Source organism: Chenopodium quinoa, unplaced genomic scaffold (assembly GCF_001683475.1).
Source record: "Chenopodium quinoa cultivar QQ74 unplaced genomic scaffold, ASM168347v1, whole genome shotgun sequence".
Taxonomy (NCBI): domain Eukaryota; kingdom Viridiplantae; phylum Streptophyta; class Magnoliopsida; order Caryophyllales; family Amaranthaceae; genus Chenopodium; species Chenopodium quinoa.
In genome coordinates, this window is record NW_018744626.1 from 4,265,112 (window position 1) to 4,282,753 (window position 17,642).

Consider the following 17,642-nt stretch of genomic DNA (forward strand, 5'->3'; position numbering starts at 1 on the left):
ATAATTTTCAGTTAGTGGGGCCTAATTTATAAAATTTTAATCAATTGTGGTTGAAATAACTAGGGAATTCAGTGGCTAAACACAATTGTAGGTAAATTGTTTTAAAATTTGCATTATACTTGATTTAATTATTAGGGTTCATAAATAAAAAATTGAATTTAGGCTTTTAAGAAATTGGGGTATATGGAGCAATTGAATCGTATTATCTAGTTTAGGGTTAATGTAAAGGTCATTTTATCAATTCATATAGGTTTTTTGGTCAAAAATTGTATAAAATGGAGCTCTCTAACCGAAGATTTTTGCTGGAAAACCAAAAGTGGTAGTGTCACTCAAAGTTTTTGTGTTTTTGTGGTAGTTTTTTCAAAAAAAAAAAAAATTAAAATGGTAGCTGTTCTCAAAAGTGGTTTTTTTTTTTTAATATAAAAAATATTTCATTAATTAAAAGTCATACGACATCTATAATAGAGATTCAACGTTAATAAATACATAAGATATTGAATCAAATAAAATTTTCCTTCATAAAAACTACGATCGTCGAGTAGATCTTCTATTGCGGAGCATCTCCCGCTTATATCGCTGAAAATTACAGCCTTGTTGGAGAGACAATCTAACAATCCTTTGTAGCCGTGAGGATGTTTTCCTTCTGATTCATCTGTTCGTATTCGAAAACTTGATAACTTTTTCACCAACGAAATAATTTCACGACAATCCATTAGATATGCTACCATGGATTCAAAACTACGAAATTTCTCCCTCGAAAAGAGGAGATAAACCTTGTCTTTCGAAGGAGGTCGGAAAAACCCTTGTCTTTCGAAAGAGATCAGAAACCTTTTCTTTCGAGGGACAAAAGTTCCTCCCGAAAGGAGGAAACATTATTATAAACCTAAAAAAAACAATAAAGAAACAAGGATTGGGGCTTTCCACTGATTAAAATCGATGGAAGCCCCTTCAAAATTCAACAATGGAGGCTAGGATTTTGGAGAGAGAAAAGAGGAAAAAAAGATGATTAATTTATTTGACTATTTTTTTTTAATATATTTCCTCTCAAAAGTGGTTATTTAAATGGTAGTTGTTAGCAAAATTTCCAAATAATTGTCTTTTCATGTAGTAGAATAATTGCATGCATGAACTCTAGGATGTGATACTACGTTAAGTAAGCGTATGGACCAAGATATATGTACGTAGGCCATTAGGCCCAATCCATCAAATCTACCGTATACATTGGAAATATGTAAGAAATCGAGTCCAACTCAATACATCAGTCCAAAACAGCGAAATTTGATCGCCAATGTCTTAGGACCTAGTCTGTCCAGCTTAATTTCAGTTCAGCTCGATCTAATCAGTTTAGTTCAATTTTTAGTTTCCTTCTCTCATAAACAATTTATTTTAACTCTGTTCAGTTTAGTTCAATTTAGTTCAGTAATTTTTCAGTAAGGCCATGTTTGGTAATTGGCTTTTTAATGGCTTTTTGGTTAGCTTTTGGCTTTTGGCTTTTTTAGGTGGCCAAACAGCCAAAAAATGTGTTTGGTAATTGGCTTTTTAGTAAGCGAAAAAGATGGCTTTTAAGCCAAAATGAAAAAGCTGCTTTGAGTAGCTTTTTTGTTGGCTTTTGGCTTGTTGGCCCACAAATTATTTAATAAACAGCCAACAACCAACAATTAATTTACCAAACACTTTTATAAACAGCCAGCTTAAACAACCAATTTCAAAAGCCATTATAAACAGCCAAACATTCCAGCTGGTCAAACAAGCCAAGTGAACCAGCCAACAACCAACCGCCAACAACCATTTGCCAAACAAGGCCTAAATTGGAACAACCAATTTGAGTAGCTTTTTTGTTGGCTTTTGGCTTGTTGGCCCACAAATTATTTAATAAACAGCCAACAACCAACAATTAATTTACCAAACACTTTTATAAACAGCCAGCTTAAACAACCAATTTCAAAAGCCATTATAAACAGCCAAACATTCCAGCTGGTCAAACAAGCCAAGTGAACCAGCCAACAACCAACCGCCAACAGTCATTTGCCAAACAAGGCCTAAATTGGAACAACCAATTTGAGTAGCTTTTTTTGTTGACTTTTGGCTTGTTGGTCCATAAATTATTTAATAAACAGCCAACAACCAACAATTAATTTACCAAACACTTTTATAAACATCCAGCTTAAACAACCAATTTCAAAAGTCATTATAAACAGTCAAACATTCCAGCTGGTCAAACAAGCCAAGTGAACCAGCCAACAACCAACCACCAACAACCATTTGCCAAACAAGGCCTAAATTGGAACAGGCCCTTAGGGGGAGAAAGAATAATAATGGGAAGAGGAACTGGAGTTATTTTGACTCCAATATTTTTATATTCAGTATGATTTTAAGCCTTCAAGATATACTCTTTGTTGTTTACTTTTACACCTAATTATACTAATTTTCATAATTAATAATGCAAAAGGTTTTATTTTTAGACTCTAGTGTCCTCCAACATGCTAGGTTGATGATAGGTTGTCATATACTCCCTCTGTGTTCAAATAAATTAAATGAAACATTTTGACTTTTGCAGAGTTTTTTTTTTTTTTACTCTAATACTCTTGTTTGTTTGTTTTCAGACAATAAATAAATAAACCAAATGACAATTAAAATTACAAAATGGTAGTAAGACAATTCAACAAAACTCTTGATGGAGAAAGATTGTGTATCTTGACTTAGCCTCAATATCAACCTCTTAGAACAACAATGTGGCAATTTATGGTGCATAAATTTATGATGCGATTGTGACTCTTACAAATCAAAACTTTTTTTTATTTCTTAAATAAGATGATTAATTTACTTTATTGTCATGAAAAGTCAAGTACCATTCAAAAAATAATGAGGACAGACAGAAAGAAAGCTATATGTGCAAGGAACAATACAAGTACAAAGTTGATTCTTTGGTCTCATTAGATCCTCCATCCAGTGGCTCAATTTATATGCAAATTGGCATTATACACATGAATTTGATGTTAATCATGTTATTAGTTCATTGTACGTCTATAGTACGTGATGCTAGTTGTATACAGACCTATCCATTATTGTTTTCTACTACTATAGGGGAGATTAATAAATGTCTTTTAATAAAATAAAGTGTTATGTAAGTTTTTTTTTTTTTTTTTTTTATATGTATAAAAAAAAATCAATTTACAGTAAGTTTTCCAGTTAATATAATAATGAATTATGAACTTATGAAATTTTAGCTATGTGTAAAATTCATCTTGTAATAACTTAAATCAAGAATTATATTGGTATTTAATAACTTCATCAAAAGTTCTTGATTATAATAAGTACTCCATGTTATATTAAATTAGTGGGTGATGATTAATTTTTTAATTAAAAATCTAAAATTATTAGCTACACAAAAAGTAGAAAACCATTTGTTAAAAGGAAAATTGAAAATGAGGGAGTATCAATGTTTTTTCTCTTATCTATCCTAAAATATCAGTAATCTAGCCGAAGCCACTCCTAAGTCCTATATTATGTCTATCAATCATTTAAAAAAAAAAAAAAACAAAACAAAACATAAACGGCCCAAAACATTTGGGCCTGGTTTTTCAATAAAAGGCTATTACATGAAACTTGCAAGCACAATGGGATTGTATCTATATGGACTGCCACATTTGATATATAGATTCATTTGTCATTTGCACCCAAATACACAAACTCAAGATAACCAATTAGGTTTCAGTGTGTCACATTTGGCAATTTCGAAACTTCTTAGAAAATTTTGACTTTTTGGGATAAGGGCTATTTGGTCTTATGCTTACTATGTTTAAGGCTTAACCAAGCACAGAGACAACAAAATAGTTTTGGTTATACCATGCACTTGGTAGAACTAGTTGTACATAAAAATTAAGTAATCACTAACTTACAGAATGAGAATCAGAATCTTAAGAATTCAAGATTCAGAGAACGTACAAGTTATACTAAGATTGAATTCAGATTGAACTAATAAAACTAGTCCAAAATCAACACTGGCCTAGCTAGTTTGGACAACCATAAGACCATTTTATTTAAATAATGACGATAGTATAATAAAATAAATTTATCGTCCCATTGTACAAAAAACTCTGTGGAAATATAGCTCAAAATAAAGTAATTATCCTAAAATTTATACAAAAGGAGAAAATAAATCATTTTAGAGGTCTGTTTATGTATTTAAAATTAAACCATTCTAAGAAGGGTTTTGGATTCCTAAATTTGATTTTTTTTTGTGTATCTTAATTTTCATATGTACTTTCTTATAAATAGTTATTTGGCAATAAATTTAACAAATACAAATAATAAGAAGGATGCACTCACAAGATTTCAATTATGATGTTATCTTAACAAATTTGGAAGATGATGGAATGGAAAATGACTTCAAAATATATGTCTATTACCAGTCACCAATAACTAACAAGTTCTATATTGGGCTTTATATTCAAACTAGAACACTTATTACTACGTATATTTATATTGATGGGATATTAGATAACTCGTGCTCATATTCGATCCCTACTTCATTTCTTTAAGTTATCTTTAAATCACAAAGACAAATTTATGGCATTTTAAGATATCAGAAACAATTTTTTTTAGTCTATTGTGTTACCAATTATAAAAAAATAAAATAGGTTAGATAACTAAGTAATAAATTAATGAATACAAGTCAAATAAACAATCATAGTTGCATATGCAAAGTTGTCCTCATAATTAAGACTTGATAACCTAGGATTAAGAAAGAAATCAACCATATAAAAATATTAATAAGGGAAGTGGGTGTGATTTGTTAGAATTAATATAATAAGTTTCCATAATCAAAAGAAATTATTATATATAGTAGGGGTGAGCAAAAAATCAGGGTACCCTGAATCGGAACCGGAACCTGTTAGGAACCGCAGGTTCCGGAACCAGAACATGTACAAGAGGTTTCGGTTCCGGGTAGCAAACTGGAGAACCTGTTGTAACAGGTTCCGGTTCAGACCTGAAGGGTACCCTGTACCTGATAAAAGTATCACTTAATTTCAAATTATACACTAATTCTTACTCAATTTTTAAATAATAAATATCAAAATTACAATTATAAAAATATATATATTAAATTTGTTAGACAACTACTATTAGTTTGTCTTATTTGCAAGTTGCAAACATTATAAATTAGTGACTAACCAATTTTTTATTAAAAATTCCGCGAAACAGTTAGTGAGTATATTATAATACAGGGTACCCTAGGTTCCGGTTCCGGTTCCCAATTTCCAGGAACCTGTTCAACAGGTTCCGGTTCCGGTTCTCATTTTGAGGAACCTGTTGCAACAGGTTCCGGTTCCGGTTCCTGAAATTTTTACAGGGTACCCTGTTATGCTCACCCTAATATATAGTATTATATTATCACGAGTTGAGGTGCGGTTGGTGAGAAGCAATGAGTCGTTAGCTTTCAATATCTTCCAATAACAGCCTCGCATTGTTGTCAATACTTCTTATCTTGTCGATCGTCTTCAAAATAATGCCCATATTTTTATTTGAATACTTTGATAGCTAGCTTAGAATACCACTTCAATTGCAAGTTTATTTTTATGCGAGTTGCATGAACATGCAAAAACGTTACATGCGGATGTACTAATTGGATGTAATAAAAAGCTATATGAACATACATGTATTTAAAATTGCCACTTAACTATAAATTGACTCAATCTTGTATAAATCATATTATGTATACAAATGTATCTTGAATGATTGTAGCAATCTATTATACATATTTTAAAGATTTTCTATAGAGGAAAATTTATAAAATGAATAATAATATATCCTTAGAATGGATTTTATTAAAGTTATGTATGAATTGACAACTTGTTTTGTAAAATTAAAGTTATACATGCATGCAAGTATAGATAGATCGATGGAGATAGTTATGTACAGAAAACTACTTATTCAATGCTTTACATAGATATATATAGCATATATAACCTATTGGAAGAGTAATTTAGAAGTTTTTTTATGTAACATTTTATACTGTAGGTTGATTAATGAATTTTTAAATGTTCAGAATCAGACTGAAAAGATGACTGTTATGAATTTCAATATGGTGAGTAAATTGGCCTCTTCATTCAATTCGCTCGGGTCTTGTCTAAAAACTCATTCATTCAATCTTTTTCATTGTTCTTGTACGATCCGGAATCAATTTGGTATGATCTTATCCAATTCTTGATCGGGACCAATTTTAAACAAACCCTATATATTTCAAGTGCACTAAAGTTAAATAAGCTAAGGCCAATTCTTGATCGGGACCAATTTTAAACAACCCCTATATATTTCATGTACACTAAAGTTAAATAAGGCTTGATTGGTCACGATTTATAGTGGGTGCAATGATTACTCTCATTGAAACTCCATATCCTTTTCAACTAAAGCCATCAAATAAGAAATCGGTATACAAAGCTTAAAAATGAGCAAAACAATCCAAAAAAAAGTAATTTTATCAAAGTATAAGTAGTAGTATATAATATTAAGAGCAAGTTAAATTAGCGTATCTCTTCTAATTTTATTTTTATAAAGTTGGTGATTAAATTCCACTAAAAAGTAGTTAATGGGAAAGAGAAAAGAAAAATTATAAAGGAGAAAAATGTCGGGCCCACAGCATTTGCAATGTGTTCCCTTTGATTTAGGTTGATTAAAAATTATAAGGAGACCATGGTGGCGGCTAATCATGATTGATGGCTTGTCCATCTTTTGTCAATTTTTAAAAAAGCCCCAATATATCTGTACAGATATCATTGGTTGATTTGTTCCAAACTCCACCATGTTTTTTGTCTTTTAAAATTAAATTATAAATGTGTGGAGATCCACCATAAAAATTAATTCAATGAAAATTCTAGATAATTTAATACGAGTAAGGAAAAAAAAAAAAACACCTTAATAGTCGAATCATAATTTCTTACAGGTTACAATACATGTAAAATTTAGATTAGGATTAATAGTATTTACACAATTTCTCAAGATTGAATTTTTTTCTTATGATGAAAAAAATTTAGCCATTATTATCCTATAAGGTATTCTTGTTGCTAAACTTCACCCTTTATTTATAAATTCTTTGAATTCTCTTCGACAAGCACTAAGGAATTGTTAAGAGATACTAAAAAGTTGGCCTTAGTAGTAAATAGGTTAGATTTTTCTCAACTAGTGTAGGCTAGCAACCTAGCTCCATTCATTGGTGTTTTGATGCAAATAGTTTTTTTTTTTTTGGAAAATAAGTCCTAAAGGACACTAAATTTCATTAATATAAGCCATACGACATCTACATTTGACAATGAACGATAATGAAAACGAATTTAACAAAATCAAACAAGAATTAATCGGGGAAGGGCTAAGAATCCAAATACATAAATATAACAATTCGGCATATTCTCGATTCGTTGTTTCATACAACTTTTTGAGTGGATCCGTTGTCGCTTCGCAATTTTGTGAGAAAGTAAATTCTTGTGTTGATTCCGTAACCCGAATCCGAGCCTCAATCAAAAGTAGCCCTGCACAACCGGAGACCAAATTAAGCACAAACAAAACCTTGTCTTTCGAAGGAGTACGAAAAACATTGTCTTTCGAAGGAGATTGAAAAAATCTTGTCTTTCGAAGGAGATAAACCCTTTCTTTCGAGGGAGACATTATTGTAACCTAAAACAAAAGGCTTAAAAGAAAATAAAGATTGGGGCTTTCCACCGGTGAAATTCGATGGAAGCCCCTTCAAAATTGACAATGGAGACTAGGTTTAGGAGAGAGAGGATGCAAATAGCTTAATAGTGTGTGTGAAATTAATTGGCAAATAATTGGTGTTTTAATGCAAATATGGAAATTGCTTGATAGTCATATTTTCCCAAGTCTTAATATGATTTACCTTGACTATTCCATTATGACTAAAACCTCTATTTTGACTTTATCTTCATCCATTTTGGTCATTCTATTATTGGAGTTTCTCAAAGTTATGATTGTAATGCCTTCATAATTTAGAGAACAGTGACACTATTTCCTAACTTCCTTAAAAACGTAGCCTTGTTTGTTATAAAGGTAGGATATAATTTGACATATTAACTACTAACTTTGGAAATTATGCTATTAGTCCTGTGAATTACTCAACACAGTTGTTCATGTCATAATCGATGAGATACTTGATTTAATTTGATGATGGAAAAAGAAATGTGGATTTTATCTTCTTGTAATGATCAACTTAGTGTTATTGAGGTTTGCTAAATGACCTTTAGAGTCATTACAAGTTAAACAACATGATGAAGATTTGGTACCAACTAATGACAAAGTAAATAATTTAATATAATAATCATGTGGTAAATAAGGTCTAATTTGTACTCCGTACTATATATGGAAAAAAATGTATAAAGTTGGAATACCTTACTAGGTTAGTGATTAAGGTTTTTTCTTTCATGACCTTAGCTTAAGTTTATATAGGATCACGTCTCAATACGGATATTATGGAGGTAGAATTCCCTTAAACCCACACACTCATGGTTTTATTGCTCTTGTCATAAAATTTCACTAAAGATTTTTCTAATGTCACTAATTAAACAAATAATGCTATAAAAGATAGGTTGATTTTTAAAGACTAAAGAGTATGAAAATCCGTACTTGAAAGATGAAGAAAAGGTCATAAATTTCCTACCCTAAATTGGCCTCAAAACAAAGCCTAAATTTGGGTTGTCAAAATAATTGAAAGTAAGAACCAATTACTCATTCTCAAGAGTGGTTGTGGTTGCACAAGTAAAAGCCATATAAATGTGGGGCCGTGGGGGCTATGCTATACCTCAATAGAGAGGTTAATAGGCCTTTATATTCTCTCTTATTCGAGAACAATTTTGTCACAACTTTGCATGATTGACTGATTGTACAATGAGGTGGAAATTTTGGCCACATCATCCATTATTAATTATTAATTATATTAATTTAGACTTTATATTATACATATATAGTCAACATTATTCCTAACTATGTAAGAAATCAAAGAATCTCAACGGAATAGACAATGGGTTGTTGACACAGCCCATCTTGACTTCTCTTTTTAGTACCAACTTGGGCCCACTTTCATTTTTTTAATTAAACAATATTTATAAGAAGCCCAACTTTACAGGCCATCCATCTAAACCCAATCAACCAAAATTTCAAGTCTTTTTGAGTACCCATTATGTAAAGGTATACACACCCTTAAATTATAGGGTTACCCTTAAATTTCTTACCTTTCAAACTTTTCCTTTTCCTTTTTTGACCCCATTGTAGGGCAATTGAAATCATCATTTCCTCTTATCTAGGGTTTTTATTAATCATGAAATGATGTATATGGTCCTCTTTCCTTTGTGTTTCAACCATTTTTTTTGAGCCCACATTTTATTATTTGTTCCTTTCTTCACATTTTTTTCACTTGTTCTAATATCATATCATCATAATCATCCGGTCCCTGATGATGTTGTGAATCGTACCGCGCTCTCTACGACATCCACACCCTCATGAGATCAAAGCAAGACATACCCATATAGGATTTTGTCCTTGAGGTACTCTTCAAAAAGTAAAGTATTTAAGCTTATGATTTAAAGCATTGAAAAAAAGAAAAGAAAAAAAAAACTGCCATTTTTTTTAAGTTTTAACATACTTTACTTCTTAGTTCAATAGTTCTCCATATATCATCTTTTCTATAAATAAATGCAATCTAGGGTTAGGGTTTTGTACAAATATTCTAAGTACTTCCCTCTTTTATTCCTCTTTTTTTCTCTTACTTGAAATTTGATGCTTCTTTTTGTGCATACTTTAGGTAAGAAAGTGAAGAAGAGGGTAACACAAAAAAAAATTCTATGATGATGAAGAAGAGGCAAGTGGTGGTTAAAAGAGATCAAGGATCGCGAAGAAACAACAATAATTCTTCAACTATTCGATATTGTGAGTGTCAAAAGAATCATGCGGCAAGTATAGGAGGTTACGCGGTAGATGGGTGCAGAGAGTTCATGGCTAGTGGTGCAGAAGGAACGAGCAACGCGCTTATATGTGCCGCTTGTGGATGCCACAGAAATTTCCATAGGAAGGAGGTGGATGCTGAGGTAGTGTGTGAGAGTTCTTCACCTACTTAATTGATCTTATTTGATTAATTACACACTATTAGTCCATTTGAGGTGTATAAATTCATAGGGAAAAAAATATATATTATAGAGGAAGTTGATTGATACTTTCTCTTTGAGATCTGTGCATGATTAATGATTGAAAAATAAGATTTTAAATTGTTAATTTGATAGATTGTTTTGCAATTTATATACTAGTTTGATAAGATATTGAGATGGTTTTTTCCTAATTAATACAATTGGTATTGGAAGCAAAGTTGTATGAGTCTGTTGTAAATTAATCTCTTAGATTTGTAATATGATTCATCCTCTCCTTTTTGATTTTTTTTTTAATGGTGCAATCTCTTTTTGATTGTGATGATCAATTCAAGTGAATGATCGTGTCAATTCCAATCCAATTTCATATCATTTTTAAAAAATGTACATTTTTAGGTTGTCTATGGGCGGCAAAATTTTCAATTATTGTACATGATGTATATTATTACATAGGAGTACAATCTAAGTTAGTTGAAATTGTTGCAATAAAATGAGATAATAATATGAGATATAATGACATCAAATGCATTGAGATCAACTTTATTTGTAAAAAATTACATTTAAGTGATTAAGTAAAAGTCGTACAAATTTCCTACATTATTGATACCTTTTGATGTTCGCGGTTGGCTCATTTGGAAATTCTATATGATAGATTATGTAAATAATCTATTTTTGTATATATTGTTTTGTAATTATTCTTGATAATTATCTCTTGTATTATAGTAATGAAGTTATGGGATCGAATAATCTTCTGTAAGCGAAAGTGGACTAGTATGTACATAGATTCGATGCAAGAGGTCGTTGTTTTGCTTTACATTATAACCAATTATAAAGCTCTTTAGGTAGTAGGGACGCGAGTGGGGAAAAAAAAAATTTATTTGGTGAGATTATTTTAGGATATGATTATTTTCTCGGCATCTAATAGCTTCTTTAATTTTGCCATAGATGTACTCATCTTCCACATGTTTTAGTGGCGTATCAAGTAATGAATGAAACAATAATGTAAAGGACATTATGTTTACAAAAAGATGCTTCTCGGAAGAGAAAGAAAGAAATGAAAGCAATATGAGATATAGTCAAAATGTACACTCTTCTAGGAAGAAAATGTTGATATCAAGACAAATTTTAGTCAAATTTATATGATATGCTAGCTAGATGATGAATTGGTACATAAAATACCATATCTAGATATCTTATCTAATTGTCATATACCAATAGTTTATCTACAATGTTTCCACTAGTTTAGAATCTCAACCATAAGGTATCTAACTGCTCGAATATCGATCGATTATAGTTGTTGGAGTAAATTCAGACTATTACAGATTATTGTTAATATTGTAATATATTTCATGCATCAGAAATTGTTTGGTCATGGTGTGTAGACAAAGAGCATGAGATTCGCAATTGGTCTTGAAAATTTATTTTACCACATGTATGTGTATGGAAAATCGTGCTCCGATCCTTAGGTGACGGTCTATTAGTTGATCGCACAATTTGCTACGCGCCTACTCATGTCCATGTACCGCCATTCAAAACCTTTGGAGCATGGTTTTCTATACTCTAAGGCAGTTGAACACCATCATGGCTCGAATGGCTACATTTAACTTAGGGCTTGTTCTCATATGATTATTTTCAGTTCAACTCAGTTTAGTTCAGTTCAGCTCTAATAAGTTCAGTTTTGTTAAGTTCAACTCCTAATTCCTTCTCTTATAAAATATTCATTTCAGTTCAGTTCAGCTCTAATAAGTTCAGTTTAGTTCAGTTCAGCTGAGTTCAATCAATGAGAATAGGCCCTTAATTTCACCAGTTTTGCGCTGATTTGGTATTTTATACAAGTACATGATGACAAATATGTAGGCTTGTTTGGTCTTTCCTAAATAATAATATGATATAAAAAAAAAAATTATTGTTATAGTTTATTAACGTATTATATTGTAATAATGTTTGGCTTAAGAAAAGGACACATGTTAAAAATTACCTTAACTCTATATTAATTACAAACATAGTTTAGGGCTTAGCTGGCTTGAAGAAGAAAAAAAAATAATCTCAATAAATTTGAAAGATATATGTGTACCATTCATGATCATGAGCGACATCATAATCCCTTGTTTAGTAAATAAAACCTAAGATGTTGAGTTCTAAGTTGTTCATCAATGGATACTCAAAAAAAAAAAAAAAAAAAAAAAGTTGTTCATCAATGGATTACAAACAAGTAATTATTTTTTAACTAAAATTTCTCGCAAATTGGGATCCTATTCACCTTCTTAAGCTTTTAATTTTACTCAACAATTGTTGATAATGACGGAGTATTTGATTTACAAAAATCTAGGTACTTGTCTTAGGGTTATGTGATATTAAAATGTCAAAACTTACTAATTATGTGGATTATTTTCTCTAACTTGGAGTTGAGACTCATTGGTAATATTCATTTGCTCAAGTGGAACTAACATACACAAAAAGGAGAAAATCGATAATATGCTAGAAATGATAGTTTCCCGGGTTTTGCGCAAAACTCGCAATCAACTTAACCTTTCCTACATTTTACTTCTGAATGGATGCCAAGTACGCACCATTACACACTTGGTCTACCAAGAACCGAACAGTGCGCATTTCATATGGCACATCATATGATATATATGTTGGTGATACAATTTTAAAGCAACAGCAATGGAGAACACAAATATTTCTTACTTTGTTGTGTTGAGTTGTCCCTATAATTCGCCTCGTCACTTTCGGTACATAAGTTAAACGTTTGTTGCTCTTTCGGTTTTTTTTTTTAATCATAATTGTGAATTTGTTAAGATAAATTGACAAATTGTCTCCAAAACTTTCACCAACTTAGTCCAATCAAAATTTGAGGTGCCTATTTGTACAATTTGTGATAAGAACAAAGTGGTGGATTCACTGTCTATCTCTTACACATCATGAAAAACGGTTAGAAGATCATTTTAACAAAAAACTTAATAGTTCGTTGAAGAACAAGAATTGATTAATACATACACTATTACGCCTCATCACATGAAAATTCATTGAACTTGAAATATGGATGCAATAGCATGGATTCGTTATACCAGTGCTTAATATATATACTCTATCTAATAGGATGGGTGGATGAGATTTGAACCAGTGACTTTGTGTCGTACTGGCTCTTAATACCATATTAAAGGAGTAACTTAACCTAAAATTTAAGCTGATAGTTAAAGCTTAGGATTGGTTTATATATCAAAAACTTTGAAATTTGCCAATTTTTAAAAGTTTGTTTTTAAATTGATAAACCGAATATTGTCCACTAGTAGTTGGATTTAAGGGAAGAAGAAGATATAACGCATATTTTCATATCATATATATGGTGGGAAATGAATTAAGAAGAGTAAACCAAAAGGCAAGAGCTTTTAGGTTCAACATCATGTATAATGTCATTGTCTTTTTTAGTTTTGAGGTCAATGTTTATTGATATGATTAGCTGAAATAAAAAGGATTTCTGTATCCTTGTAGTAGATATCATTTCTTTTCGATAACATATTAGACCCTACTAAGGTCTCTTCAATGTTTGCCAATTTATAAAAAAATAAATACACTTTATTATATATAGTAGTAAGTTATTACGTGGAACTACATATTGTGAAAGCAAATAAATTATAAAGAAAAGTCATATGCGTTTTGTTATAACAAGACAAATGTGATTAGACTACCATGTTATAAATTAAAAATGCACGAATGGGTGAAATGTAATGAAGAAGAAATCAAAGAAAGATGCGCAACATTAAAAACAAGATCGATACAACTATTGATTATTAATATGATGATGGTATTGGTTTGGAATTACATTGATGATTAGATATTCTCATAATTAAATTAATGTATAAAGATTATGTTATAATTGATGGTGTTAGGCGCGCATACACATTATCTAAGTCATTTCCGATTCATAACATGTAAATTGATAGATACATTCAATTGTATTGGAGAGTGACCGAGTGAATGAATGATATAGCATATAAAAGGAGTGGACTCATAAGTTCATTATTTTTGTATGAATCGGCGCTTTTAGGGGTAAAACGAGTTTATATTATCTTATCAAATAATGGTATTAACTAGGGAGAAGAACCCAAATAGGGCGATGCATGCATGGCTTACTTTTCTTCAAATAAGGGTGGACTATCTTGTCTATCTAAAAGAGAATATCTAAAGAGGTGGTATTACTATATGCAAGGATTTATAATTAAAGTTCAAGGTTGCTCTGTAAAATATGATTCATATTAGGTATTAAGTTGATTAGATGAAAAACAATTGCAAATTATACATTTTTAGGATATGTATGAATGAATTAATTGTCAAAAGGATGAGATTTGAGTATAGTAAACATGAGCTCAGCACATCAATTGATAATGACAAGGACTGATAACATGAGATCTAAACCAAGATTTAATGTAATTCAAGTTGGAAAAACTTGACTTTATTATTAGCTACATTTTGTTGTTTAAACAGCATAGTTGCTAATTTTGAAAGGCCGCACTTAATACATGTTCTCACCTGTCTTATAACTCTTATAAAATAGATGACGATGCATGAGTTAGCATTTTGTTAGGTTATGATTGAAAAGATTTAAATTGAAGTTTTAATACTCGTAATAGATTTATTTATAAGTGGTATATGCAAAATTGATGAGCTACATAACTAGAGGTTCAGATTTGTTCATTTGTTTATTAATATTACCGAAGTAATGTATAAGAAAAACAAGCATTTTCATATGCGAGAGTGCCTGAGAGATTGCTTAATTATTTAAAGCTTTTATTTTGTTTCTAGAAGATCATGATATCGATTCTCATCACTGGCCATTGTATCTCTCTAAAAAAAATAAAAAAAAAAAAAAAAAAATAAATCACATGCATTTGTCTTGTTACGTATTTTTCAAATATCATCTGTTGTAGAGACCATTATTAAAGTTCAAATCAGTTAATCTATTATTTAATCATTTAAAGGAAAATATATCAATTTTTCAAATGTCCTAATCAACATTGTGTGGCTATATGCTTAGCAAACACACCATTAATAAATCAAGCTAATAGTGTTTTTGCATTTTAATTATTATTTCAGAGAAAAGAATTTTTGAGCAAAGGATTACTCCGGAAGAGATTAAAACTGCCATGTTTAGTATCAAAAATGACAAATCCCCGGGGCCGGATGGGTTTAATGCATAATGCTTTAAACAACATCGGGACACTGTTGGGGAATCGGTGGTGAAGGGGATTACCAGTTTTTTTTTTTAATAGTGGCTACTTATTAAAATCTTGGAACCAATCAATTCTTGTTATGATTCCAAAAGTGGATAATCTGGAAGAGGTTAGACACCTAAGACCAATAATCCTGTGTAATACAATTTACAAATGCATCTCGAAGTGTATGGTCAATAGGATCAAATAGGTCTTACCAAATTTAATTTCGGAATACCAGCACGCTGTTGTGCTAGGAAGGCATAAGGCGGATAATACACTACTAAGCCATGAAATCCTAAATCTCATAAACAAAAGGAAAAAAGGGCAAGATTTAGGGGTGATAAAAATGGATATGAGCAAGGCTTATGATCGAGTGAGATGGGATTTTTTAGTCATTGTTTTGAGGAAGTATGGATTCCCTGAGCATTGGATCTCTTTATGCTCCCAATGTTTCTCTACGGTTTCGTATAAGGTCCTTATTAATGGAAATACCTCGGAAACCTTTAAACCAAAGTGTGGGCTTCGACAGGGAGACCTACTATCTCCATACCTTTTCTTGTTTTGTATGGATATACTCTCGAGGATGCTCATAATTGAAGAGGATATTAATCTTTTCAAAGGTATTAAAATTGCGAGAAATGCTCCAAGAATTAGCCACTTATTTTTTGCGGATGACACACTCTTATTTTTTCAAGCCTCAAATAAGGCATGCCATGAAGTGGTGTCGACTATTCAGAGGTTTTGTTGAATTTCAGGGGAGCAACTAAACCTCAGCAAATCTTTTGTCAAGTTTAGCTCAAGCACTTCAAACCAAGATAAGTTGGCATTTAAGAACATTCTAAGGATGAGGGATATGGAGAATCTAGATACCCATCTAGGGGTGCCTATTGACTTAAAAGGTAACAAGAGCTCAAACTTTTTATATGTGGTAGATAAAATTGCTATGAGGATTATGGCTTGGAATTCCTGTAAGCTCTCCTTCTCCTCAAAGATTATTTTAGCAAATACAGTTTTAATATCAATGGCTACTCATGTGATGAATAGCTTCAAGCTACCAAAAAGTATTGTCTCAAAAATAGAGAGCTTAATCTATAATTTTCTATGGGGAAATAAGGGTAACAAGGGAATACAGTGGGTTAGGAAAAGCATTGTTCAACTTCACTACTAGAAAATGATGAAATACCGATGGCAATTACCGTTCGCTATTAAATGCCATCGGTAATACCTTCAATTTCTGATGGTTTAAGTGACTATCGGAAATTACCAAATTTACCGATGGTCAACTGATGGCTAAACCATCGGGAATTTAATACCGATGGTTTTTTTTCCATCATAGAATTTTCTTTAAAAAAAAAATAAAACACTATTTTTTTTACCTATGGTTTTTGGCATCGGTAATAGAAAAAAAATATATTATTTTTTTATTCCGATGGCCTTTACCATCGGTAAATCCATCGGTAAATACACTGACATTTTTTTTTAAAAAAAAAAACACGACTTTCAAGTTTTAGATCTACTTTTTTTCAAGCATTGACCCAAAAGGGGAGAGAGAGAGTTCAGGGCGACGGTGAACGACGAAGGTGAAGGGCGACTGGTACCTGACTGGTCGGCGCAACATCACCGCTAGCAACCTCGCAGTCTTCACCGGTGTCCTGTTCCTCTGGTCGTCAACCGTTTGTACATGGTAAGTATTTTTTTTTTAAAAAAAAAATTTGTTAATTAAACATTATTTTTTTCACTCAATTATTTACCGACTGGTCATAAATCTTAACAGTTTCGACAACCTAGTAGCAAGTATACCGACGATCTCCTTCCATAGGTAAGTAATTTGTTTAATTTTCAATTATTGATGTCAAAACCCTAACTTTTTTTGAGTTAAATTCCCTAAATTTGGTTGTACTAGTTTATATGTGTTAATTATTTAGTTATGCTATATGATAATAACTTAGTTTTCTTAGTACTTCACTTGTTAACTAAAAAATAATAATATGTTAGGAGCTTGTTAGTTGGATGTTTAAATACACCTATTTGCTACATGTTTCATAAATTTAAAAAAAAAAAATTTATATGTTTCTAGCTTGATTGATTATGGATTTTGTTGTGAATTAATTGCACATTTTGTGGATTTTTCTTTTAATTATTTTTATGTGTTACTATTTAATTCAATGCTATGTGGATAATGATGTTAATGTCTATAATTTTGTTTCTTGATCTTCATGTACTTGTCTCAATTTTGATTCAACAATTGCATCATCATTTGCCTAAATACCCGGTTGGGACT

The 17,642-nt window shown here is 31.1% G+C and overlaps 2 protein-coding genes across 3 annotated transcripts; both read left to right on the plus strand.

Annotated features, from left to right (window-relative positions):
• The first annotated feature begins 9,125 nt into the window (after window positions 1-9,125).
• LOC110700594 (mini zinc finger protein 1-like) lies at window positions 9,126-10,442 on the plus strand. Of its 2 annotated transcripts, none has more exons than XM_021878153.1 (2): window positions 9,126-9,565; window positions 9,809-10,442. In XM_021878153.1, exon 2 carries the CDS (start codon window positions 9,849-9,851, stop codon window positions 10,119-10,121), a length of 273 nt encoding a protein of 90 aa, XP_021733845.1. In that variant the 5' UTR covers window positions 9,126-9,565; window positions 9,809-9,848; the 3' UTR covers window positions 10,122-10,442. The 2 variants fall into 2 exon arrangements, with proteins under 2 accessions (XP_021733845.1, XP_021733844.1); XM_021878152.1 differs by having other exon boundaries at window positions 9,127-9,551.
• A 5,265-nt stretch (window positions 10,443-15,707) lies between these two features.
• LOC110700736 lies at window positions 15,708-16,529 on the plus strand. The gene is made up of 2 exons (XM_021878338.1): window positions 15,708-15,981; window positions 16,117-16,529. Exons 1-2 carry the CDS (start codon window positions 15,708-15,710, stop codon window positions 16,527-16,529), a joined length of 687 nt encoding a protein of 228 aa, XP_021734030.1.
• Window positions 16,530-17,642: the final 1,113 nt, after the last annotated feature.

Bases quoted from the DNA above. Each gene is read 5' to 3' on its own strand.
- LOC110700594 (XM_021878153.1), top strand. From the start codon at position 9,849: ATGATGATGAAGAAGAGGCAAGTGGTGGTTAAAAGAGATCAAGGATCG.
- LOC110700736 (XM_021878338.1), top strand. From the start codon at position 15,708: ATGGATATGAGCAAGGCTTATGATCGAGTGAGATGGGATTTTTTAGTC. The intron at 15,982-16,116 runs GTATTAAAATTG...GTTGAATTTCAG, and splicing joins GGATATTAATCTTTTCAAAG to GGGAGCAACTAAACCTCAGC.